This window comes from Pimephales promelas, chromosome 23, assembly GCF_988280905.1.
Source record: "Pimephales promelas chromosome 23, fPimPro1.hap1.1, whole genome shotgun sequence".
Taxonomy (NCBI): Eukaryota; Metazoa; Chordata; class Actinopteri; order Cypriniformes; family Leuciscidae; genus Pimephales; species Pimephales promelas.
The window spans coordinates 28683606-28710932 of NC_142791.1; the positions used below are offsets into that span (position 1 = coordinate 28683606).

At 37.4% G+C, this 27327-nt stretch overlaps 1 protein-coding gene and 1 long non-coding RNA gene across 3 annotated transcripts in view; both read right to left on the reverse strand.

Annotated features, from left to right (window-relative positions):
• Nucleotides 1-27: 27 nt before the first annotated feature.
• Nucleotides 28-19455, reverse strand: LOC148969482 (uncharacterized). Of its 2 annotated transcripts, XR_016149506.1 has the most exons (4): nt 19292-19455; nt 18898-18998; nt 2781-2867; nt 28-1905 (listed from the first exon to the last, which is right to left on the reverse strand). It is a non-coding gene; the product is annotated as an uncharacterized LOC148969482 (long non-coding RNA). The 2 variants fall into 2 exon arrangements; XR_016149505.1 differs by lacking the exons at nt 28-1905; nt 2781-2867 and adding an exon at nt 3068-3518.
• Nucleotides 19456-19704: 249 nt separating this feature from the next.
• The window catches only part of LOC120471873 (uncharacterized), an 80746-nt gene continuing 73123 nt past the window's right edge, over nt 19705-27327 (reverse strand). The window contains exon 5 of the mRNA XM_089126347.1: nt 19705-19832. Within this exon, the coding sequence (XP_088982473.1) occupies nt 19780-19832 (53 nt within the window). The 3' untranslated portion in view covers nt 19705-19779. The remainder of the gene's footprint in view (nt 19833-27327) is intronic.

Sequence of the window (27327 nt, forward strand, 5' to 3'; positions counted from 1 at the left end):
CATTATTTTTTTCCATTTATTAAATATGTATATTTATTAATATGTATTTATTTACTTTATACAATTTATTTAATTTATTAATTAAATGAATACCTATAAGAGTCTTTTAATATTTAATTAATATTTATTTATTACGTATGTATTTATTTAATTTATTATTTATCCAGCGCTGTTTATATGAGAGTCCCAGACAGTTTACTATTGATATCAATTTAATTCATTAAATATTAATATATTATTTATTTGATTGATTAAATATGTATATATTAGTTATTTAATAAACATTTATTGATTTATGTATTAAATATTAATTTATTTCATTAGATATTTAATTCATAAAAAATAGTTCTATATTTACACTCAAAAAATTATTTTTGCTGCTTGTCAAAATTGCTTAATTAAAATGAGTTTAAGCAACACAATTGCTATACATTTTGTCCAAACTTAATTTGATTGTGTTCAATCTACTTAAATAAGTAAAATGTAAGTTTACTTAATCCGTTTGCGTTGGATTACATGAATGATTTGTGTTGCATTAACTGAAACTGGGCGGTGCTCGTTAGTTCCCAGAATGCTTTGCATATGGCTGAATTAAGAGAGGATAAATGTCTAAATTAAGTGTTATTTTATGCGTTTTTGAGAAAATGGGAAGACTTTATAGTGCGTAATTGTGTTTAATGTTCAAATACATTGCAATTATTAGTACCATTTCAATTACTGTGTGTTACCATTGTGGAGAAGAGTGGAGCATTTGCTTAGGTTGAAAAATGATTCAACAATTCTTTTAGCAAATGCTTTGGTTTATGAAGCATGTAAATCTTATAAGTTAGAGGCTAACAAGTGCTATTGGTATCTACTACTTGGTTATAGTCTAGAAATGTATTAGTGTGACACTAAAATACATTTTATTGTATTGGATGAATGAATATTATGAATTTGAAGACCTGAATCTAATAGTAAATAAGTTGAATCAACCTTTAATACATTAAGTTGACCCAACATAAGTGCATTAAATTGCAATAACAGAATTGAATAATGCTGAAATAAAGCAAGTTAATCATGTGGAAAACCTTTCCATGTTTTTTTATGTTCATTCACAGAGTTATTTTTTTGAATGTATATTAATTTGAATTGATTAAATATGTGTTTATAATTTATTTTAATTACATTTTGATTTTTTCATTTATTAAATATGTATTTGATTTTCTCCAGAGAAGGAGCTCAGTCATCTCACATGCGTCTCATCTAGAGCTCTGGTTCACCACTCGTTTGAAGTAAGACTAAACTAGTTGACAGAAATGGTTGCTAAGCGCATGTTTCCGAGATCTCACCGATGTCTCGATCAGTGCCCAGTCTCCATATGAGCTCAAACACTTCTCATCTATGATCTGAATCGCTCTCCATTATGATTCTATAGCTCTCTATCTGCATTGATGAACCGTGACTCGTTCGTTCGGGTCTGTTTGCATTTCTCCTGATGGGATTAAAAGAGAAGCATTTCTTGAGCCGCGTTTGGATGTTCTTATTAGCCGCGCTGCTCCGGTGAGCCTGACGCTGGCAGGTCAAAGCCCTGAGTAATTACGCTGTTCTTTCTCATAATGTCTCCCCTCCTCAAGCTGAAATGGTTTGACCTGCTGGAGTAAACAGCATTAATCACAGGCGTGTGGGGAGTTCTCCGAGGTCGAGCCCAAGGCGTTTGAAGGGGGTTCGTGAAGATGGATGCGGTCGGTCGCGGCGCGGGGCGTTCGTGTCCTCGGGGAACGGGACACCAGCTGACGGGGTCACCGTGTCCACCTTGCAGAAGTGTGTCAAGGACAGGCGCTGAGTTTTTCATGCTGACTTCAAAACGCAACCCGAGTGGAGATCACAACCCACTCAGAACACAGAGGAGAATAACATCTGGACCTGTGCGAAACATCATCGAATAGCTCTTATTTACAGCATTAGATTAGCATTGCTCACAGTGTTTTACTATTTAATGGGATAGTTCACTTTGAAATACATTTTTGATATGTTTTATCTTACCTAAAGGGCATCCAAGATGTAGGTGTCTCTGTTTCCACAGTATTTTCAATTTTGATATTTTTAGGTCAAACCGTTCTTGTCTCAGTCATATAATGGAGGTCTATGGTCACCACCTCAAAGAGCAGCACAGAGAAGTCCAAATTAAACATGATTTAATGACTCGTAAATGTAAGTACACATTGATGGCCTAAGACACGAAATGAGCGGTTTGTGTGAGAAAACCAACAGTATTTATATCGTTTTACCTCTTGTAACCATAACCTGCATTATATGACTGATAGACAAGAACGGTTTGGCCTAAAAATATCAAAATTGAAACTACTGTGGAAACAAAGACACCTACATCTTGGATGCCCTTGAGGTAAGATAAAACATATCAAACATTAATTTCAAAGGGAACTATCCCTTTAAATGTTTACACTCTAAAAAATGTTGGGTTGTTGTAAAAAAAAATATTTAACCCAATGACTGGGTTTGTCCATATTTGACCCAAACCAAGCATGTTTTAGAGTGGATTAATTGAATTCATTAAATATTTATATATTATATTATTTATTTAATTAATATATTTTTTTACTTTATTGAATATTATTTATTTATTTATTTAATATGTATTAATTAATCAAATATGTCCAAATTATATATTAAATATTTATTTGATTTATTAAGCATTTATTTATAGATTTTATTTATTAGATATTTATTTATTTATCATGGTTATTTAATTTATATTTTTTTTAAATTTAATTTATTACCTATTTATTTCATTTACCCAGCGCCGTTCATATGAGAGTCCCAGACAGTTCCTCCTCAGCCATCTCACACGAGTCTCATCTAGAGCTCTGGTTTACAACAAATAAATATACAATAAAATACTAAAATAAGACACATTACTTAATAAAAATATATATATATATATATATATATATATATATATATATATATATATATATATATATACATATATATATATATACATATAAATTAAATATGTATCTATTTAATATTTATATAATTAGTTAATTGATTCAATATTGGATGGATTTATTGGATAATTAACTAAATATAATTTATTACATATTTATTTAATTCATTATTTTTTTAATGTAATTTATTACATAGGGGCCCATGTATTTATTTAATTTATTAGCCTATGTTATTTAATTTATTAGATATTTATTTGATTTATTAAACATTTATTTACCTTGCATATCCCTTCATTCATTGATTGTGGCAGTGCAACTCGATGTTTAAGGTAATAAGCTGATTGTGAACAGTGGTGTATCCTGTAAGCGCTGTTGTTCTGTTGCAGGTGCAGATTCATCACGAAGGCAATTAATAAGATAATAAGTGTGTCACGTTAACCAACCTAAGACACCAGCCCTCACTATCTCAAACCCTTGTGTGTTCAACTTGAAGACCGGCGAGAGATGACCACAGGTGTGTAAGAGCGTTCGTGAGCGTCCTCCTTCTGCCAGCCAGATGTCCGTCTGCTTTAAACACAGAGGTCACACGTGTCCTTAACCTTAAGTGCTATTGATGCTTTAAAAGCGTTTGAGAAGGTGATCAATATGAAGATTCATTCAGTGGGTCATTAGAGTGTCCCTGCAGTCACATTACAGTTCTTAACACACACACACACACACACCGCTGCTTTTAGAGCAGGAGAGCGTCTGGCGAGCGCAGGTTCAGATTGCGCTGCGGGAGAATAAGCTGTGCTGATTGCAATCAGACAAAGATCTGAATCAAAGGTGATTACAGGCTCATTTCTGTGTGCAAATGCAACTTTTGGAAAATGTGCACATCCAAAATATTCGCTTATACACTTTGGACGGCACCTGGGATGGCACTGACTTTCACACATGATTGGGAATAATGAATACTGTCATTTTTACATATTTTGGGAATTGTAATGATATGCATGCATTAACGGCACGAGAAATGACATTCATGCATCAGTGCGACGCAGATCCCAACAAAAGCAGTGTTTGCCATGACTGATGAGCCAATCATGTACGAATTGTTCATTTGTTAATTGTACATGTCTGATTCTGAACTGTCTGCAGAAGGGAGGACATCAGTCATGTGTCATCAAATCAACAAAAGAACAAATTAAATAATCGACATGACAGAAAGACTGAAATCAGCTCTGAGCCGCCCAATCAGAAATCATCTCGTGTTCTTTACATTCACCATCAGTCAAACATTCACACACGCATCTTTTTTTAAAACATTCTGCTCAAAAGGCTTCTGCTGAAATTACTATGAATTTCTTTACAAAACTGAAGTGTTTAAGTGTAAAGAGTTATTATTAAACTAGTTTCAGGCTCTCCTAGAACAGGTTCTCCTGCTTGAATGTTGATTATTCTCCTCATATTCTCCATTGTTGCGGCTCCTCTCTTCCCAGTCTGTCAGTAACGCTCTGTTTACTTCCTGTCTCATTCTGAAAAGCACACTGTGCTCTGATTGGTCGGCTGGATCAGTGTGTTGTGATTGGTCGAGCGCTTCAAGTGTGTCTGGGAAATGCCCCGCCCCTTTCCATAACCACCAGTTTAACACACTACTAACTAAGTCAACCAGCCCCGCCCCTTTATTCTGCATATGAATTATTATAATGAGGAATATTGTGCCGTGTTCGTTCGAGGGAGAAACTCAATAAAAACTCATTTAACTTATTATATGTTATTCTAGCATGTGGAAAAACATGTTTTAAAAGATTTTAAAAGATAATTACAACTTTTTATCTCACATTTACAACTTTATATCTCACAATTCTGTCTATATATCGCAATTATGATTTTAATGACGCAATTATGATTTTATATGACGCAATTATGACTATATGACGCAATTATGACTTTATATATCACAATTATGACTTTGTCTCACAATTATGACTATATCACGCAATTATGACTTTATATCTTACAATTCTGACTTTATATCTCACAATTATGACTATATCACACAATTATGAATATATCATGCAATTATGACTTTATATGACGCAATTATGACTTTATATCTCACAATTATGACTTTATATCTCACAATTATGACTTCATATCTCACAATTATGACTTTATATCACTCAATTATGACTATATCACACAATTATGAATATATCACGCAATTATGACTTTATATGACACAATTATGACTTTATATGACGCAATTATGACTTTATTTCTCACAATTATGACTATATCACAAAATTATGACTTTATATGACACAATTATGACTTTATATGACGCAATTATGACTTTATATGACGCAATTATGACTTTATATCACGCAGTTATGACTTTATATCACGATTACGACTTTATATCTCACAATTATGACTATATCACGCAATTATGACTTTATATCACGCAATTATGACTTTATATGATGCAATTATGACTTTATATATCACAATTATGACTTTATATCTCACAATTATGACTATATCACGCAAATATGACTTTATATCACACAATTATGACTATATCACACAATTATGACTTAAAATCTCACAATTATGACTTTATATCACACAATTCTGACTTTATAACACGCAATTCTGACTTTATATCTCACAATTATGACTTTATATCTCCCATAAATCACGACTTTATATCACTTTATAAATATAATTTATATTTTTATCTAAAAGTAGTCAAAATACATCAATACACAATCTTATAGATTACATTGCAAATAGAAAACTACAATTATCATCATGTAATTTGTAATCAGAAACCAACTATAATTTGTGACGTATTCAAGAGTCGCACACAGTTTCTGAGCCGAATGTGGAAGACAGAGATGTGTTGAAGCGCTCGTGTCAGAGAGGATTAATCACACTATACTGAATGAACACGACAGCGAGTGCCGAGTGTGTGAATGAAGCTCCGTGAGCCATCGTGTCTCGGGAACCCGAACCTGCTCTTTTACTCAGGTGTGTGTGTGTGTGTTTCAGTATTGTGGAGTCGTGACATTACGAGGACAGGCGTGTTTGTAGATCTGAGGTTTGAGTAACCAAAGAGGAAAGCAAATCCCACCTCATGATTAATGAGTCACATGTCGGGGCGTTCTCCTAATGATGATTTATGGAGATTTCTGAGGAACGCCATCGCTCTGTCATCGAGAGATCTGTCTCGAAACACAATGTTTGAAATGCGTACAGACAAATTATGCATGAATACAGTTGCGTTTCAATACTCCACATCTATGATTATGTTAGTGCGGCTGTTAACCGTGATTTCCATTCCATCATTGCGAACACGAATGTCCTGAAATAATAAACCCACGGTGAGAAATGGCGGCCGGCGGTCGAGCGGGAGTCTTTAATACGGTCAACACTTCAGAGAAAATCAGCATTATTATCAATATGGGCTTTCTGCTTTTGCAAGAAACATATTTAAGCATCATTTAAACAAGATACACTTAGTTGAGGAGAACAATACTTAAACAATACTTAATTTTAATGAATAGACCGATAAATAAAAATTCTGGCAATGCAACTTAAAACGTTTCGAAATTGGTGTGAGTGTGTGTTTGTGTCTGTGTAGAATGTGTGTGTGGGTGCGTGTCTGCATGATTCTGTCTATGTGTGTATGTGTGTGTGTGTGTGTGTGCGAGTGTGTGTGTGTCTATCTGTGTGAGTGTCTGTATGAGTCTGTCTGTCTGTGTGTGTGTGTGAGAGTGTTTGTGTGTGTGAGAGCGTTTGTGTGAGTGTGTGCCTGTATATGAGTGTGTGAGTGTGTGTGTGTGTGTGTGTGTGTGTGTGTGTGTGTGTGTGTGTGTGAGAGAGAGAGTGTTGTGTCTGAGTGTGTCTGTCTCTCTGTGTGTATGTAAGTATATGAGAGTGTGTCTGTGTGTGTATATATGTGTGTGTGCGTGTGAGTGTGTGTGTTGTGTGAGAGAGAGTGTGTTGTGTCGGAGTGTGTCTGTCTGTGTGTGTGTATATATATGTGTGTGTGTGTGTGTGTGTGTGTCTGTGAGTGTGTGTGTGTGTGTGTGTGTGTGTGTGTGCTCCAAACATTCTGAAATGATCATTTTGTGACACATGTCCTCCTGAGAGGATCTTCTGGATCTGGAATGTCTTTCTATGTTCAGGTAATACCAACACACACACACACACACACACACACACAGCACAAAGAGGAAACCAGACACGACACGCTTCCAGCGATCAATGGGCTATATGCACGCATAAGTTCCGCATTTGACGTAAGGATGCTCGTCCATTTCCGGTTGTGGAGATTAAAGCGGAGGAAAACCGGAGAAAACGGGATTATGGCAGAGTCTTCAATATTTACTCTCCTCCCGTCTTTGAAACGAAACGTACATACGTTTAGATGTAATTTTATATATAGTTATGTTTATTTAAAATAATTTTAAAAAGAAGCATAAACACAACGAGGGTTGTCTGTTTTATCTGTTTTTGTGACTAACGTTTCATTAGTATAACCATGGAGTATAAAATTCAATATAAATTCTCGGTATTGCATTGGACTCTATGATCGGCGGAAGTTATCGAGCATCCCTAATGCTTCACCGGAAATAACGCCGTGCATAGAGCCCATACCCAGAGCCGCGGTGAGCATCTCTCTCCCAGCCCTGCCCGCGCGATCATGTGCCGATCCTGAAGTACGAACGGGATTATTTCCGCGTAACTCTAGACCTGCGCCTCCATCTGATAACGCTGGACGATTCCCAGAGAGTGTGTGTGACTGACCTGAGGGTCGACGGCTTTCAACACGCTCTCGTCATCAGCATATCAGCCATGCCATCTCACACACACTCACACACACATATACAGTATATGATTGTTGTTGTTTTTTTTAAATGAGAATTTGAGAGGGAATCTCCTATTAAAATAATCCAAATAATGAATGTTCTTAAAATTAGTTAAAAAAAATTTTTTTTCAAATATAAATCAAATATAAATAAATAAATCAAGGTTCCAGAAGGATGCCATGAACAGCGTCGGGTTCCCTAAAGAAGATCCTTCAGAGAACAGTTATTACAATAAGACTTTCTCTTTTGTCTTAAAGTTCATAATCTGTAGAGCCTTTTCACCCATAAAGAAGCGTCTGTGCAGTAGAAAGGTTAAAGGTTCGCCAATAAAGAAGTGTGTGTGTGTAGCGTGACCCAGACGTGTTCTCGACAGGTTGTGTGAGCTCCACCCAGAGCGATGACCTGTTTATCTCATTAATGGATGTTCGCTACAGGGCAACAAAATGCAAAGCAAGCAGGAAAAATTAAAATCAAAACTATCCCCCTTCAAGCGTCTCGAGAGAGTCTCGTATCCTCCAGACATCAGTCGACGAGAACACAGCAGCAAATTAACAGCAATGATACGCGCTTATAACACACACACACAGAGGATGAACGCCAGGCTCATTTAAAAGGTGTGTAAACAAGAGCATCGTCACATCACGCAGTCCCGGAAACCTATTTTCACGAACCCGAAAGCCGAATGATTGAGATGAAGCGCCGCAGTAAACCTCCAATAAACTCCCGAGAGCTGCTACTGAAACTAAAACACTGGGAATCAATGATGACACACACACACACACACACACACACACACACGAGTGCTTTAATTCTGCTTTTGTTCTTTGAGCTGCACGAGCTCCTGCTGAGAGCGGTGGAGACGGCGGGTTCTCTCGGACCCCTGCGCTGATTCTGCCCGGGGTCACGGCAGCGCTCGCGGCCTCGCGTCGCGACCCTTCACCCCACACTGAACCCGGGACAACTGCACAGGATCAAAAAAGAGCGTGTGTGTCTTCTGCAGAGCTGCTTTTAAAGACCATTTCACAAGATGTAAACATCACTGGTCTAGAAGCACTTCCTGTTTCAGTTTTTTAACACTACATAAAAGCTGGGATAAAATACAACCAACAGAACATTTAAAACTGAATCAAAAAGTTAAACAAACATCTTTAAGATGTTTTCTTTACATGTGAAATAAAGAAAACAGTTACAAACTGAAACAGGAAGTGCTTCTGGACCAGTGTTGTTTACATCTTGTGAAATGGTCTATAGTTGCATTAACTTATTTCATGATTGATTAACTTCACATAGTTGATAAACTCAACTGAACAACGGCACTTCTTAAAGCAGAACCTGAACTTGTCTCGTATTTGAAGAGTTTAGCATCAGTTATTTAAGAAAAATCAAGTCAAAATATATTTCCATAGCAGATTTAGAGCTGTACAATAAAACATTTTAGCATAAACAAAAGCATAGCAGCATATAAAATATAAACACATTAAACAACATACAAAAAAAAAATATATGTATAAAATGTTTTTAAATGCAATCTGTAATGTATAGACCTTATGCACCAGAGAAACAAGAATATTGTGTTTGAACTTCTGTTTTTGCGGTCGCTCTGTATGTCTCTATACAGCTCTATATCTCTGTGGATTTACTTCATGTAAAGTTAACGAAAGTTATCACGAGGATTGTAATGTTGTTTAATGCAGGTGTCTTAACAAATGTCAGTCGATTTTTTTAAAACGAGCCGTTCATTCATAAATACGGAGTACATCCCTATCGGTACACCAGCACTGACTCATTTAATGCCCACATCTCAACTCTGGGTCCTCTTAATATATTTAAGGTCTCCCTGTAGTCAATAATTGTATCCCTTAAAACTCACCAAAATTACATATTTAAACTTTTTTTTTTTCCTTTTTAAAAATAACGTCGTCTTGCCTTAAAATATCTTGACTGTAACTCGACACCCTCGCCTCATTTAGTATACGCACTTCTATGAATATGCAAATGAGCCAGCCCCGCCTCCACTCACTCAGAGATCCGCTGGTTGTCGATCACACGTTGATCTGATTGGTTACAAGGTGGTTTGTGACGTCAGAAACACCAGCGATTTCAAAGCGTGTTTTTGAGACTGTCTTTGGTTCACTGCAGTTTTAAGGAGCAATGCTGTCCACTTATCAACGCACACATGGTGTGTGTTAAAGCGGATTAAAAACACCACACACACACAAAAACAACATTAAACACTGGATTCTCACCACAGGGTGAAACTTTCTCTTTAAGCAATTCATTAAAAGAATCGACTCATAAGAGTCATTTGTTGGTGAATCGGACTATACTGAACACGTTCTCTGTTTTGATTCACTAAAAAATAACCGGCTGATGAGAATTATTCGCCTGTGAATTGATCTACACTCATTTACGAGTCCAACCTGTAAAAACATCTGAATGAAAAGGTTTCTTGTGTTTCTTTTTTGGTCTGTTTACTGCAAACACTAAAAGGCACGCACTAAATCACATTCACAACTCAACTAGATATTTTTTGTGTGTGAAAGGGAAAAGAAAAGAAAAAGTCTCTAATTTGTGCAGAGTTCGACCATGAAGCAAACAAACCCATTTCCCGTGTGTATCTTCAGTGCAGTCATTTCTCTCCGTCTCTGTTTAAGCGTTTGAATGATTTCCTCTGACTGCAGAAGAAAGAGCTTCTCTAAGCCTAGCGAAATGAAAAGCTACTTGAGTGATTGACTCCAGTGGAAGAGGGGGAGGTTGATTATATTTTGAAAAAATGTTTATTTCAGCCATGCATCATTAAATGCAGCCGCTAACAGCACCGGGAGTTTTATCCACAACTCAGATGGAAACAATTGAAGTCGTGTATGATGGTGGACTCCATCAATAAACAGCACAGACTCCGAAACCCCGCTGTTCTCACTCCGTAATTATTATGGAAACAGAGAAACTGTATAAAAGATTCCTGTCTATCTACAGTGACCTAGTTTCAATATAAAGTAAACCCCTCATACACACAGTCCAAAATAATTCAGACACTAGATATAATTGTTTATATCTTTCACTAGTGTGTGCAGGACTCTATAGTTATGTAAGTGAGGAAAGCAAAATAAAGTAAAAAAAAAAAAGTCTCAGGAAAATGTGAGTGGTGCTATTCTGTGCAAAAGCATCAGGGCATTGCTAAACAGTTGCTAGGTGGTTGCTAGGGCACTATGGGTGGTTGCTAGGCTATTCTGGTTGGTTGCTAAAGTGTTCTGAATGAGTGTTCAGTTCAGTCTGAGGAAAATATGAGTGGTGCTACTCTGTGCAAAAGCATCAGGGTGTTGCTAAACAGTTGCTAGGTGGTTGCTAGGGCATTATTGGTGGTTGCTAAGGTATTCTGGTACTATTATAAAGATGCTGCACAGTGTCATTCATACAAACACTCATACAAACACAATCATAGTAACATGTTGAAATTTTAAAAATGGTATAAACATTCATTTATCAACATTAAACGTAACATAAAACCCTAATGATTTAATAAATGATTAAAAAAATAATAAAATTATGAAAAAAACAGTTATTTAAAAAAAATACTTCAAATGTGGAGTGTCACGCAGGGAATTGTGGAATGTAAATTTAATGGTGATTTACAGTAAAATTACATTAAATGTATCACAGTTATTTGTACAGTCTTTTACAGTTAAAATCACAACCATTTTTTACTTTTACAGTGTGACAGATATTCAACATAATTCATGTGTGAGAGTCTAACATAACGAGAGTCCAGTGAAAGTTCTTGTCATATCATATCAACAAACTATAGCGTATAGACTGTGATAACGTGAGAGATGTCGAAGTTGTCTGAATAAGTTTTGGTTTGACTGTAGAAGCTATTTGACGTTGTGTGTGTGTACGCTCTTCATTTGTCCTGCTGATGTGGCTGACACCATCCCACACCTCGAGGTGAAGCCGGCAGAAGTCATCGTGTAGCGACAATGCAAATATTGTTCATCTCGGTTTCATTGACATTGTTGCTGCACTTAAGAGCCGACATTCGATCTCCTGCGAAGCAGAAGGGCTTCACCCTCGCTTTACTGCACTTCCAGGATTACAGGGCGCTTTAAGAGCCGGGCCCCGGGGTGATTTAGATAGGGTTGCTTTACCCAGAGGTGGTAAATCCAAAACCGCATTTATTACAGTGAAAAACACTTTTCTTTCGACATCTGCTCACTTAACGTTAATTATAGCACCCCTCCCTCTGCACTGCCATTATGAGGCTTAAGATTCCCAATTCCTGCAGACGGGAACAATAGAGGAGGGGAACTATAAACACTGATAGAGTTTCAATACTGTCCTGTGGAAAACACTCAAGATTCACAAAACATGATGGATTTAAAGGGGTCATTATTAAAAAAAAAAATATATATATATATATATATATATATATATATATATATATATATATATATTATTATTATTATTTATTATATTAATATATATATATATATATATATATATATATATATATATATATACGTTCCTTGAAGTTACTTATAACATTAATCAAGTTTTTTGCACAAATAACAAATATATATTTAGAAAGATTTTAATGCACAGCTCCTTTGAAGGAATAGTTCTCTTACAAATGATAATTCTGTCATCATTTACGGCTTAAGTTATTGCAAACCTGTATGAGTTTCTTTCTTCTGCTAAACACAAAAGAACGTTGGTCACCAGAGAGTTGATGGACCCCACTGACTTCCATAGTAAGAAAAAAAATACTGTTTGGTTACTGACATTCTTCAACTAATTTTAACTCTTTACACATCGAGTTATGTTAAATGGTAATTTTAATAACACATTAAAATCTAGTGTTGAGTGTTCATGTGATATTATACATTAGTAGTGTTGTAAAATTAATTGATGCATAATAATCGAACCGTGATTATTTCTCAGACAATAATCGTACTTGCATCCTTATTTAGTACCGAGTAATATTAATTAACAACAAGTACTTACAATAGGGTTAGGCTATGACTAGGATTTGGTTATAATTTACTGTTATGTTATGGTAAGTAGATGTAACATTTTTAACAAGGAAACTGTAAAATAAAGTGCAACCCTGAATTTTTACCAGTTTTACCACCTTAGCAACCACCCATAGTGCCCTAGCAACCACTTAGCAACTGTTTAGCAACACCCTGATGCTTTTGCACAGAGTAGCACCACTCACATTTTCCTCAGACTGAACTGAACACTTAATCAGAACACCCTAGAAACCAGCCAAAATACCCTAGCAACCACCCAAAATATCCTAGCAACCACTTAGCAACACCCTGATGCGTTTGCACATTTTTTTTTTACACTTTCTAACTAAAATGAGTCGATATTTAACTTGCGTGTAGTTAAATATCACAGTTGTAATCTCTCACAGCACATTCATCACAGCGCAGCACAAACATGATGTTGCTTTGATGTAAAGTCAGCCATTGTGAGTTTGAGCTCCTGCCTTTGGAATTTCCAGATGGAATCGCTGTAATTGACATGGAGTGAACGCTGGTTTTGTGTCCCCGGGGGAAGCGAGCGCGAGGGCTTTAGGTTAAAGTCTGGTTTTAAACAGGACTTATGAAGTGGAGGAGGAGGTTTCATTCAGCCGAACCCTCAGGTGAAGCTCTCGGAGCAACCGGAGGGCAAATCTACCCAGACACCTTCAACATTTCTCACATTATCACAGTTTATTCGCTATAGGTGATAAAATATGAGCAGAACTTTTAAATTGAACTCCACAATTAGATAATACCAGTTTAGCTCAACCAGTGACCAAGCAATGCTGTGTGTGTAAAAAGAGCAGAAAACACACTTCAGCAAAACATCACCAGCTCAAATTAGAGGAATCATTGTTAGTCACTGTATGTATATTTACGAATAATATATCACAGTTTTCAGTAATACTTTACAATATGGTTCATTAGTTAACAGTTAACGTATTAACCAGCACTGAGCAATACGTTTGTTATTGTATTTATTCATTTTTGCTAATGTTAATAAAAACATTGTTAGTTCACAGTGCATAAAAAAAGGTTTGAATAAAGTATTAGTAAATGTTGGAATTAACAAAGATTAATAAACGCTGTATTATCATTATTAGTTCATGCTAACTAATGTAGTTAACTAATGTGAACTAACTTTATCGTAAAGAGTTGCCCAGTTTACTTTATTTTGCTCTCCTCACTTACATAAATGAACTAATCCATAATTATATCCGGTGTCTGAATAATTTTTGGTTTGACTGTATATGTGAATGATTATAAGAACAGTAGCTGCAGTTCACCCGTCGAACACTATAATTACAGCACTTGGAGATGCTCGTTTCAATGATGATTCATTACAGCTGGAGAAGAAACCGGCCTGAACCTGCGCGTCCAGATCCTTCTGTCAACAGATTCGCTGTGACTTGCCCTGTAAGTCATTTGGTGTAATTTTGTGGTAATCCTAGAAGGCTGAACGGAGCATTTTTCTCTTGTGGTTAAAGGTGTAATGGTCCCATCAGCCTGAAAGCACTCAATTTTCATTCCATCTCTGAACACCTGGAGTGAGTCTTTTGCGAAGGGCATCACTTGTGCGAACAATAGGGGAGCGTGTCAACAAGCTTTCACAGACACGGCATATTTATATCTGTTTCAGAGCAACAAAGACATACTGGTGTTTTCTGGATGTTCTCGAGCTGAAATCACGTGATCAAGCTGCTTAGAGAGACTACAGTATAAGCAGTGTCTTCCACTAGAGCAATAATCACTAAACTCTGCTCAGGCCTTCTGACTCTCCTGACTTATCTAACCGATCGGACTTACGATGTTTGTTAAGCGAATGATCAGGAGCAGCGTTAGCCAACTATAGTCGCAAGTTCTGTCGTTATCAGCAGTACGGCTGGGTATTGACACAAATTTCACAATTCAATTCGATTTCGATTCACAAGCTTGCAATTCGATTCGATTCAATATTGATTATTTTGGATATCAGTTACAATAAATAGCACATTTTCTCAAGGAAATCAAATCTCTTAACTAATGCTGTAAACTATGGGAGTAAACTATGAAATATAAACATTTAAATGGTGGCTGTCATAAAAACTTTCCAGATTTATTCAAATATGCATTAAATATTGAAGAACATTAAGATTATAATGCATAATATGGTGTATATATTTAGCAAAATGCTCCTCTCTAGAGTTATTTTTTTCTAGCTGACTAACGAGTTTATGTGGGTTTTCTGAGGTAAATACCCAGACAGCAAACTGACATTGAATCAACTTGGAAACGACGTCTCTCATGACATTGAAACAACGTTGATTTTGCTCATCGAATTAACGTTGAACCAACGCCAGACGCGGCATTCTTCAAAGCTAAATGAAAATCGAAAATTGGTTTGCTTTCATAACGTTGAAACAACGCGTTGATTTCAAGTTGATTTTCCGTTAGTTTTGAAAGAATGACGCGTCTGACGTTGGTTCAACGTTAATTCGATGAGCAAAACAATGTCAGATCAACGTTGTTTCGATATCATATTTCCACGTTGATTCAATGTCAGTTTGCTATCTGGGTATGACGATACATTGATTACAAGCTGTTTAACTGACGTCTTTCCACGGTTGAAACGCTGATTGAGCGAATCAATGTGACATGATACAGATTTCGATAAGTTGTACTCTATCTTTAACACACTTTCAGATGCTTATTCATGTTTATTTGGCGCTGTGACTGGTATTATTGAGCCGGAAGAGAGATCAGCGCTGCTGTTTCTCTTGAGCTGAGCCAGAGCGATCTCGATCTCACGCCACAGCGACAAAACACTATTTATGTTTTTGAAGAGTATCAGTAACCAGACAGTTTCTGGTCTCATTGACTTCCATAGTAGGAAAAAAATATACTATGGAAGTCAATGAGACCAGAAACTGTCTGGTTACTGATACTCTTCTAAATATCAGAAAATCGGCTGAATGGATTCGAAAACGGTAAAACTCAACTGTTTAACTCTGGGGGAGTTGTAAAATGAGCCTATTTCCAAAAAAAGTGGAGTATCCCTTGAAGTTTCTTGCTCAGGGACACATTGGTGTCTCACAGTGGATTCGAACCCAGGTCTCTCACACCAAAGGCATGTGTCTTATCCACTGCGCCATCATCACCCCTTTCTTTCTTTCCACATTTAGTTCTTATTGTTATTTTGCAATCAAGGAGCTCTTAAAATCAACATGAATTCACAACCCATCTTCCTTTCTGACCGATATAGATCCAAGACGCCAGATGGGTTGAAGCACCACCGTGGTGCATTTTTCTCTCACACAGAGAGCAAAGGATGATGGGAAAACCATCGAGCGGCATTAGCTGCGAGCTCGTGAGAATATTATGATGTTTACTGTAATGCCATTTTCCATATCAGCACACTTAGAGACACACAGAGGGCTTGTTGCGCACTTCAAAGTGTGTGTGTGTGTGTGTGTGAGGAGAGCATTCAGTGTCACTCAAGATACTGTACAACCCCTCTGTAAACAACCGCAGGAAAGACACGGATCTGGCACCATTAAAATTGAATTGTTTCCGAGGGAAAGTGCGTGAGGATGACAGGAGCGGATATACCGAATGAAAGCACGTCTGATCAAAGAAAACATAAACTCTGTTCTAAACACTAGCTTGAGTTGAGTTGCCTATTAGGGAAGCATACAGTATATACTTCAGCAAACAATCAGAATAAAGTCCCTCTGTGGTGGGAATCCAGCGTTTAATGTTGTTTATGTGTGTGTGTGGTGTTTTTAATACGCTTTAACACACATCATGTGTGCGTTGATAAGTGGACAGCATTGCTGAGTATTTCCTCCTTAAAACTGCAGACAGTCTCAAAAACACACTTTGAAATCGCTGGTGTTTCTGACGTCACAAACCACCTTGTGACCAATCAGGGGTGCATTTCCCGAAAGCATCGTTAGCCAACTATGGTCGCAAGTTCCGCCGTTTTCCAATAGAGATCAATGGAAATTGCGACCATAGTTGGCTAAAGATGCTTTCGGGAAACGCACCCCAGATCAACGTGTGCTCGTCAACCAGTGGATCTCTGAGTGAGTGAGTGGAGGCGGGGCTCATCTGCATATTCATACAACCGCACATACTAAATGAGGCGAGGGTGTCGGGTTACATTCAAGACATTTTGATATATGATGATCTCTCTCACTGACTAGTATATTTAAAATAATGTTGGACACTTTTACTGGTAGCATCAGAGATTTGGCATTATCAGGACCCATAAATATTCCCATCGCATTATTAGACATTATATTTAACATTATATACAGTAGTTTAATGTTGTTCAGACACTAAAACGTATACATTTTTTCATGCGCGCTAATTTCCATTTTGGGTGAACAACCCGGTCTCATCCCAAGACGTCATATAAGGGGGCCCTAAAAAGGCGGATATTGACGTATGGTCAAAATACGTCCCAAAACGTCAGTTATATGACTTTTTGGGATGAGACTGTGTTAGGGTGAACTATAGTCATTATCCATCCACGATACATGCATTTTTGTATTGCGATATATTGTGACACCCCTACAATGTACTGTAAGTCGCTTTTGATAAAAGCATCTGTTCAAATGCATAATTCTATTTGACTTTTGGAAGATCTATGACATCATCAAATGCGGTCTAGCAAGGCGAATCACAGGTTTGGGAACTGATACATTTTTCATTGTAACAGTTCAAACATGAACTCTAGCTCGTCCACGCTACTGTAGCTCTTTTGAACAATTAACTGTAATGTAAGCAGTGTTTCTGGAGTGTGCCTCTCCGCTGTCAGCGTGATTGACGACTCGGACGGCACATGAATTTCAAATCCCGGGTGAACGCGAGGGCGCGAGCAGGTACAGGAGTCACGCGACCGGACCGGAGATCCAGCAATTAGAAGTTATTGCATGCAAAAGAGCAAAGCAGAGGTGGACGTGTTGCTCCTCAGCGGAGCGTGACGCTGCTGAAATCGGCCCGAGAACACCAAACCCTTCACACACCTCAAGTCAATTACGGGCTGGATGTAAATCTGATCCGGTTCAGACGTGCTTTCTTGAGTGAACCCAGGCATATCCGACTCTCCTCCGCATCAACACAACTCTTCTTTCATTTTCTTTTGGTTCTGAAAGCTGACAGGATGAGTAAGTGTTACAGCCTCCGCTCACAATCAGCAACTACAACACCAGCAATTCATTCACATTCACAGCCCTGGCTCAAACGAGCATCACACGCAAACAATAATGTTTACCCTACACGGAGAAGGCAATAATGCAGAATTACACATTACAGAGGGTTCATATTCACAGAAAACGCAGGAAGTGTGTCAAAATGAGCTACAACTGTAATAACGGCGGTGTAATATCAAACAACAGAGCGTGTTTTACAGGTTTCATGCATTAGCGCTGCTGATGTATGTGTGGTGTGTGATGCACATATGCTTCTCTCAGGGATTGCAGGACTGGTATCAATTACACTATTTGCCCCCTGGTAATGTCAGAAACTCTCATCGACAAAATCTCTGAAAGCTCCAGATTGCATGAAGATCATGATGAGATGCACTGCATTAACAGATGGCCATGATATGATGCGAGTTTCAATTATATTATAACTTTTACTATATGAATGGAGGCCGGTACACACCCTGAATACGGTATATACACACACTGAATACTGCAGACAGACAGACAGACAGACAGACAGACAGACAGACAGACAGACAGACAGACAGACAGACAGATAGATAGATAGATAGATAGATAGATAGATAGATAGATAGATAGATAGATAGATAGATAGATAGATAGATAGATAGATAGATAGATAGATAGATAGATAGATAGAATAATTAAGAATTAAATATAAACAAATAATTGGAAAAAAGAAAAATAAATAAATATGTAAATAAATCCATAACTAAATAAACGAGATATGAATAAAAATTCATAAAAAGATATAAAAACAAACAAATAAAGATCAATAAATAAATATCAATTAAAACATACAGTTTTACATTTTATGAAGAAAATTAGTGGGTTTTGTTTAACTCACCATCATGATAGAGTCTTGTGGGGGCGGTTGCCAGGGCGTTGCTATGCAGTTGGGTATTCTGAGTGGTTGCTAGGCGATCTCTGTGATATTCTCGGGTCTCTCTGAGGGATGTGAATGATATGGTTCATGAAAGGTAAGATTTAACAGTAATCTAACAGCACAAACATAAATAAGTAACTTTTGAATTAAAATTGAATTTTTTGAATTTTCAATTTTGAAATAATTTCTTTTTTATCAATCCCAGTAAATTTGTATCAATCCCAGGCGCATTTACAGGACAGGACAATACACTGTCAGACTGTTCTTACCAACAACCATCAGTGAGTTGAAGCACACACACACACACACACACACACACACACACTCCCGGTTCAGGTCACTCATGTGAACTCACCCACTCAGAGTTACACATAATCAGTCTTGGCTTCGGCTGCGTTTTCTTCAACCTGTTGCAGATGTGCCTCAGTGACATGTCACTATTACCCAGCATGCCTTTCAGCAGCGCTTCATCATGGCCTGTGCTCTCGTTCTGTTCTCTTTCAATTAAAAACAGCTGTGTGGTCCTAAAAAATGCAAAATAGATTCTATTTTATCAAACAATATACAAGATCTTTGCTTATACTTCATTTGAAGGTGTAATTGTTACAGTATAATTATATAAGCACTCAGTAATATTAAGCAATTACATGCACTTACTAATATAGAATTAAGATTTGGTTGAGGGTTAGTTGCATGTAATTATGCATAATTTACTATGGTAAATACATGCAACATGCAACGAGGACAGTGTAAAATAAAGTGCCATTTCTTTCAGTATTTTGCAGTGATGCGAGTTTCCCACAAGGTCTCACAGATGAAGTCACATGACCTCAGATCATGATGTTAGGTGTGAGTGAAGTTTAAATGCATGAACAGCTGGACTGCCCCCTGGAGGCCTGAACAGGACAAACATCAATCCATCACAAGCAGGAGAATTCAGAGAAAAACCTGATGCATATTCACAGCAGATAAGTTGATGCTGCGCAATAAAGCGTCCAATTATATGATACTAAACATCAGCAAGATCTAAAATGTCCAGATCCATGAATAATGTATGGCAGACAGACAGCTGGTGCCCTTCACAGATGAAGTTTATAGATATACTGTTTCTCCAGCACAGAATCGATAGACACGCTGTTTTTATTTCACTGCAAACAAAAATACGGCTGTCAGACCCATCATGCATTGCTGATGTATCTTTTATCACTCCTTCTATGGATATAAACCAAGGGCAAACGCGTTATAAGATGCTCAGACCAAAAGATCAGCACAAAGCATGCGGGCTGAACCCGGCCAGGCTTCATCTATAATTCACCATTTAATTTAATCAGAAAGGCCGATCTCTGCGGAGGAAATAATGCCTCGTATCTCACTCCATAAGTGTGCTAATAAAGAGCATGCTGGGATACGACTCGAGAGCAGCGGTCTCAGACATCAACCGTTCAGACGCCGAGACACACGAATCAGAGACGCTTTCACTGCATATAATTGAAGCTCGTTTCCACCACAGAATAAAAAATTAAAAGGTTTTTGCAACTTTTTTATCTTGCAATTATGAGTTTATACCTTTCAATTTGGAGAATTATGAGGAAAAAAGTCAGAATTTTGATATTTATATAAAGTGTCCATTACATTTTAAGTTGCAAAAGTGGCACAAATAAGCCAGCATTAAAAACAACCAAAAAACTACCCAAACACTGGGTTGTTACGCCTGATCCAGGATCTGGGCAACAAAAAACTACCCAAACATTGGGTTGTTACGTCTGATCCAGGATCTGGGTTACACAAAAACTACCCAAACACTGGGTTGTTACGTCTGATCCAGGATCTGGGTTACACAAAAACTACCCAAACACTGGGTTGTTACGCCTGATCCAGGATCTGGGTTACACAAAAACTACCCAAACATTGGGTTGTTACGTCTGATCCAGGATCTGGGTTACACAAAAACTACCCAAACACTGGGTTGTTACGTCTGATCCAGGATCTGGGTTACACAAAAACTACCCAAACACTGGGTAGTTACGTCTGACCCAGGATCTGGGTTACACAAAAACTACCCAAACACTGGGTAGTTACGTCTGACCCAGGATCTGGGTTACACAAAAACTACCCAAACACTGGGTAGTTACGTCTGACCCAGGATCTGGGTTACACAAAAACTACCCAAACACTGGGTAGTTACGTCTGACCCAGGATCTGGGTTACACAAAAACTACCCAAACACTGGGTAGTTACGTCTGACCCAGGATCTGGGTTACACAAAAACTACCCAAACACTGGGTTGTTACGTCTGACCCAGGAGCTGGGTTACACAAAAACTACCCAAACACTGGGTTGTTACGTCTGATCCAGGATCTGGGTTACACAAAAACTACCCAAATACTGGGTTGATACATCTGATCCAGGATCTGGGTTACACAAAAACTACCCAAACACTGGGTTGTTACGTCTGATCCAGGATCTGGGTTACACAAAAACTACCCAAACACTGGGTTGTTACGTCTGATCCAGGATCTGGGTTACACAAAAGCTACCCAAACACTGGGTTGATACATCTGATCCAGGATCTGGGTTACACAAAAACTACCCAAACACTGGGTTGTTACGTCTGATCCAGGATCTGGGTTACACAAAAACTACCCAAACACTGGGTTGTTACGTCTGACCCAGGATCTGGGTTACACAAAAACTACCCAAACACTGGGTAGTTACGTCTGACCCAGGATCTGGGTTACACAAAAACTACCCAAACACTGGGTTGTTACGTCTGATCCAGGATCTGGGTTACACAAAAACTACCCAAACACTGGGTTGATACATCTGATCCAGGATCTGGGTAACACAAAAACTACCCAAAAATTGGGTTGTTACGTCTGATCCAGGATCTGGGTAACACAAAAACTACCCAAAAATTGGGTTGTTACGTCTGATCCAGGATCTGGGTAACACAAAAACTACCCAAACACTGGGTTGTTACGTCTGATCCAGGATCTGGGTAACACAAAAACTACCCAAACACTGGGTTGTTACGTCTGATCCAGGATCTGGGTAACACAAAAACTACCCAAACACTGGGTTGTTACGTCTGATCCAGGATCTGGGTAACACAAAAACTACCCAAACACTGGGTTGTTACGTCTGATCCAGGATCTGGGTAACACAAAAACTACCCAAAAATTGGGTTGTTACGTCTGATCCAGGATCTGGGTAACACAAAAACTACCCAAAAATTGGGTTGTTACGTCTGATCCAGGATCTGGGTAACACAAAAACTACCCAAACACTGGGTTGTTACGTCTGATCCAGGATCTGGGTAACACAAAAACTACCCAAACACTGGGTTGTTACGTCTGACCCAGGATCTGGGTAACACAAAAACTACCCAAACACTGGGTTGTTACGTCTGATCCAGGATCTGGGTAACACAAAAACTACCCAAACACTGGGTTGTTATGTCTGATCCAGGATCTGGGTTACACAAAAACTACCCAAACACTGGGTTGTTACGTCTGATCCAGGATCTGGGTAACACAAAAACTACCCAAACACTGGGTTGTTACGTCTGATCCAGGATCTGGGTAACACAAAAACTACCCAAACACTGGGTTGTTATGTCTGATCCAGGATCTGGTTAACACAAAAACTACCCAAACACTGGGTAACCCTACGTCTGATCCAGGATCTGGGTAACACAAAAACGAACTAACTAAATAACCCACGATTTTTTTATAGTGTTCCTTATTCAGCCCTCTTTGCACACAAATGTGCCGTTGAGTATTTATAGAGACATTAAACTCTTAATGAATGTTTCAGGAACATTCTCCAGCAGAAGAGTCTCGGGCAGCTCGCGTGAGGCTCAGACAGCCCATTATTAGTGTTACTGTACGCACACACAGAGAGTTCACGGCTGTTCATTAGACTTCAGAGCTAATGTATGAAGCACACCTTTCCCAGGATCATTTCCCTCGTTCTCGGGGAAGAGTTGTATAATATCCCTCCATTAAAGTGCAAGGACAGCATTTCATTAGATCACGTCGAGCTAAAAGAGCAGGGAGAGAAGCCAGCCTCTACAATCAGCAGCTTTTACTGACGGAGATTACCATCATTAACACACACACACACACACACTATGCAGATGAGTATAGAACATTAACAATAAGCTCTTATCATGAATTACATCACTTCACAACAGTCATATACAAAACATAAGAATATTGCAATACTCAAAAACACATATTTCATGTAACTCTTATGCCATTATGCACTGACAAACTACTCTAAAATAATCTAAAAAATCTCCAAAAACGATATAACACGATTTTATCAGTTCAAACACTTGACAAATCAATTAGACAAACAGTAAATTAAGTTTAGGATTAGATTCTTTACATATACCATAGTTATCAAATGTTATGTTTCATGCATATTCAGGTGAATGCATTTTTCAACTCTGAAATTTGATGCATGAATCATATGGATGACTGTGGTGTCAATTACGTTGGAGGAAAAGAGCATCTTACATCTGCTTGTGTGACAGAGAATCATACAGGTGTCGACATGAGGTGGAGTATTTTGCTGTAGTCCACTTGTTGCAGAAGTTTAATGAACTTTAATGTTCGCTGGTTTTCCAATTTTGAGTTTAAATCTCATAACTCTGAGCAGGGTTATTATAGATTATTGAAGCTAAAACCAAAAGTAGAACCATATTTTTTTTAAATAGTTGCTTTAAATAAATTAAATGTTATATATATATATATATATATATATATATATATATATATATATATATATATATATATATTAGCTATTAATATATATGAAGAGTTCAGATGCAAAAGCCTCTAAATGCCATTTGAAATTTTCTTCTTTAATGACGATTTTTTATCAAACTTGTATATTTAATTTCAGTAATTTCACTTAAATAACAATTAATAGGTAATTATCATTGCCATTTAAGTGAAATCACTGAACTTAAATATACAAGCTTGATAAAAATCATCATTCTAGAAGAAAATTTCAAATGGCATTTAGAGGCTTTTGCATCTGAACTCTTCATATATATATATATATATATATATATATATATATATATATATATTAGCTATTTGCAGGCAATGTTTAAATTTAATGTACTAAAATAACTAAAATTGAAAACTGAAATAAAAATGTATAAAAACTATATAGACACATTAAAAAGAAATAAAAGACACAATTATTCAATTATTTAACTTTAAGTAAAATTAAAAGGAAAACAGAGGACATAAAAATAAAAATGAAATAAAAATATGAATATCTCAATGATACTACAATAACAATGATTCTGAATTTACATCTCAGTTTAAAAAAAACGTTAAAAAAAATATTAAAAAAGGTAATTGTGACTTCCAAATTTTTCTCCTTTTATACCTCAAAATCCAGAGTTGTTAATCTTAATATTTTTTTTCTCAAAATTGCGCTAATATCTCACAAATATTTTAAAATTCACAAAAAAATAACAAACAAAAATGTTTTCGTCTGCACCACGAAATAAAAACGTTAATTGCGTGAGTTTTCCCTTGTGAGTTGTGAGTTGGGGAAGACTCATGCAGGCGTTGTTGACACGACACACAGACTTTTATTGGAAGACGGTTTATTGGAGACTTCGAATTGCTTTAACGTTTGTTGTTTTTCCAATTATGCACAGAAACTTCCAAGAGGCTTGTGCTTGAAAGAGAAAATGTGTATAAACGAGGCCAGATAATGATGTTTTAGGTTTCTGCTCTGACATTTCTGATTACTTCAAGTTCCATTTTGGGGGCTTTGCAGCGGCAGAAAGTGGAGCGCTTCAAAAGTTCAACAAAACACACAGGATTTAGAGGAGAGAGAGAGAGACTTTGTCAGAGACGATGAGTGGGATCTTTGATCTTCCTCTCGGAGGCCCGGAGGGCGACTATCGATTGTGCGGCGACAGAAACGTGTGGCATCAGCGCCGAGCGGATCAGAACCGACCCGACACACACGGGAATACGGCTGAATACACACGCAACCACAACGCCAAACTCTGAGAACAGCTTCGGGCTGAAATTAAGAGCTTCACTCGTCAAATCAAACCCAGCTCATCTGAAGGAAAACTGCACGTTAATTATAGAAAAGCTGTCTCCCAGAATGCAATGCACCCTTTCTAATGACTCACACTGTAAAAGATGAAAAAATACGGTATAAAAACTGGCAGCTGTGAAATTTACAGTAAAAAAAATACAGTAACATCAGACTTAGTTACAGTAAAAAAAAAAAAATATATATATATATATATATATATATATATATATGTATATTATCTGACATAACGTTAATAAACCAAAGATTTGAAGTACTAAAACCGATAGTTTTGTACCTTTGTAATACACTGACAAGCACCAATCACAGTGGAGATGAGAGTCACATGATCAAACAAGCAGCTTTTCCACAGGAAACTTAATATTAGTATACTTCTGCACAGTGTCATTCCCACGAACACTAAACATCATTACACACAAGAAATTAAAAAAATGCAATAAACATTAATTTAACTACATTACAAGTAACAGAAAACCCTAATGCACATATAACTGATAAGAAACCTAAGAAAAAGAAAAATTTCATCAAAAATACATCAAATGTGAAGAGTAACACAGGGAATTATGGGAATGTCAATCCAAAAACTGTAAACTGTTTTATTGTAAAATTACATTGAATGTATACGGTTAGATCACAGTTATTCACCGTACAGTAAATAGTACGGAAACTACGGAAATGCTGGGTTGTTTTAACCCAATTTTAGGTCAAATATGGACATACCTAAACGTTGGGTTAAAATTTTAAATAAAAATTAACCCAACGACTCGGTTTGTCCACATTTGACCCAAAGTTGGGTTAGCATTTTTTTAGAGTGATGTTTACATTCACGACCCTTTTCCCAGTAACCTTCAGTGCAGTAGAGCTGTGTGTGTCTGTGTGTGCAAGAAAACACTAGCACAACTTCTGCTTCACGGCGACTTGAACTGTGACGTGAACACACTGTATATAGTGAACACACACAAACACTGTGTGGAGCGTCAAGAGCTGGATTCATTATGCTCCTCATCAGCGGTGTAAAAACAGCGAGTTCCTGTCCAAAGCTCCCGAGAGCCGTGAATCCTGAAGTGTTTCTCTCTGGACGGGCTCCAGGGCCCGACTGATACGACGGCATCAGCAGAAACACGACAAGAGCTCGTCTCCAATGAGGAGCAGATGGTTGGCATAATGACCAGCTTCACAATAATGACGAAACGCTGAAGGACTGAACCGTGACGGCCCGTGAAACGCTGAAACACGACAGGACAATTACAAGAGCTCTGCAATCGCATGCATTTATGCCCGAAACACGGAAGAATATACCGTCTGCAGAGAGATAACCTTTACCTTCACATTCATCTCAATGCTAGCAGCGCTCCAGTGTTCACTTACCTGTACTTAACCACATCGAGGAAACACGTCGCCCTCGAATGATCAAACTAAAGCACTTTAAAATGACCAGAGTGGACAAAAAACGTAAAATACATACTTTATGTAAAGCATATAATACAGATAAAACTAATCAAGAGACAGAAAACACACACAAAAAAATACATAAACATAAACAAAATGTCAACGTCAGGTTTCAAAGGCCGAGGAGAAAAGAAGACGGCGACGAGGCTCATCTAAAAGTGTGACAATTAATAGTTGTGTTATTTTGGAAACACAGTGTTTTCACTTTGCTTTGTCTTTAACCAAACACATGCTTTGAGGATTCATTAATGTTAGAAGCTCAAACGCTGTAAATAAACAGCAGATAAACTGTACAGACTGTGAAGAAACTTAATGCTTAATTGAAGAGAAAAAAATTCCACGTTACCTTTTTTTTTTTTTTAAATAAGCGTGAAGTTTATTTACTTAATCATTTTAAGGCAACGGCTGTCCTCATTTTTCTTTAAGTCAAGTCAACTGATCACTTTTTACAGTGAGTCCATCCTCAGATACAGCTTTATTTTGAGCCAATCACCTGAGATGTAAATGTCATGTGACTCCAGGATAGTGACATCATGACAATTTTTTTTTTTTTTGGAGTCTTCTAAAAGTGTGACTTTTTTGTGTATATTTTGTATGGCTGTTATTTTTTATTTTTTATTACAGGTCATGTGACTGCAGGATAGTAACATCATGGCAACGCTGATAAATTTATAAAATAAAATAAGAACACCCGTACAAAATACGCTAAAAAACTGAAATGAGCCTGTAAAACTAGAAGAAGAGCTGATGGGAGCATACGAGCAGGTTTTCTGCTTTGCTTCTGATGTTTACTTGAGCTTGAAGACACAACCTGTCACCCCAGCGGCTCACACTCACACCAGG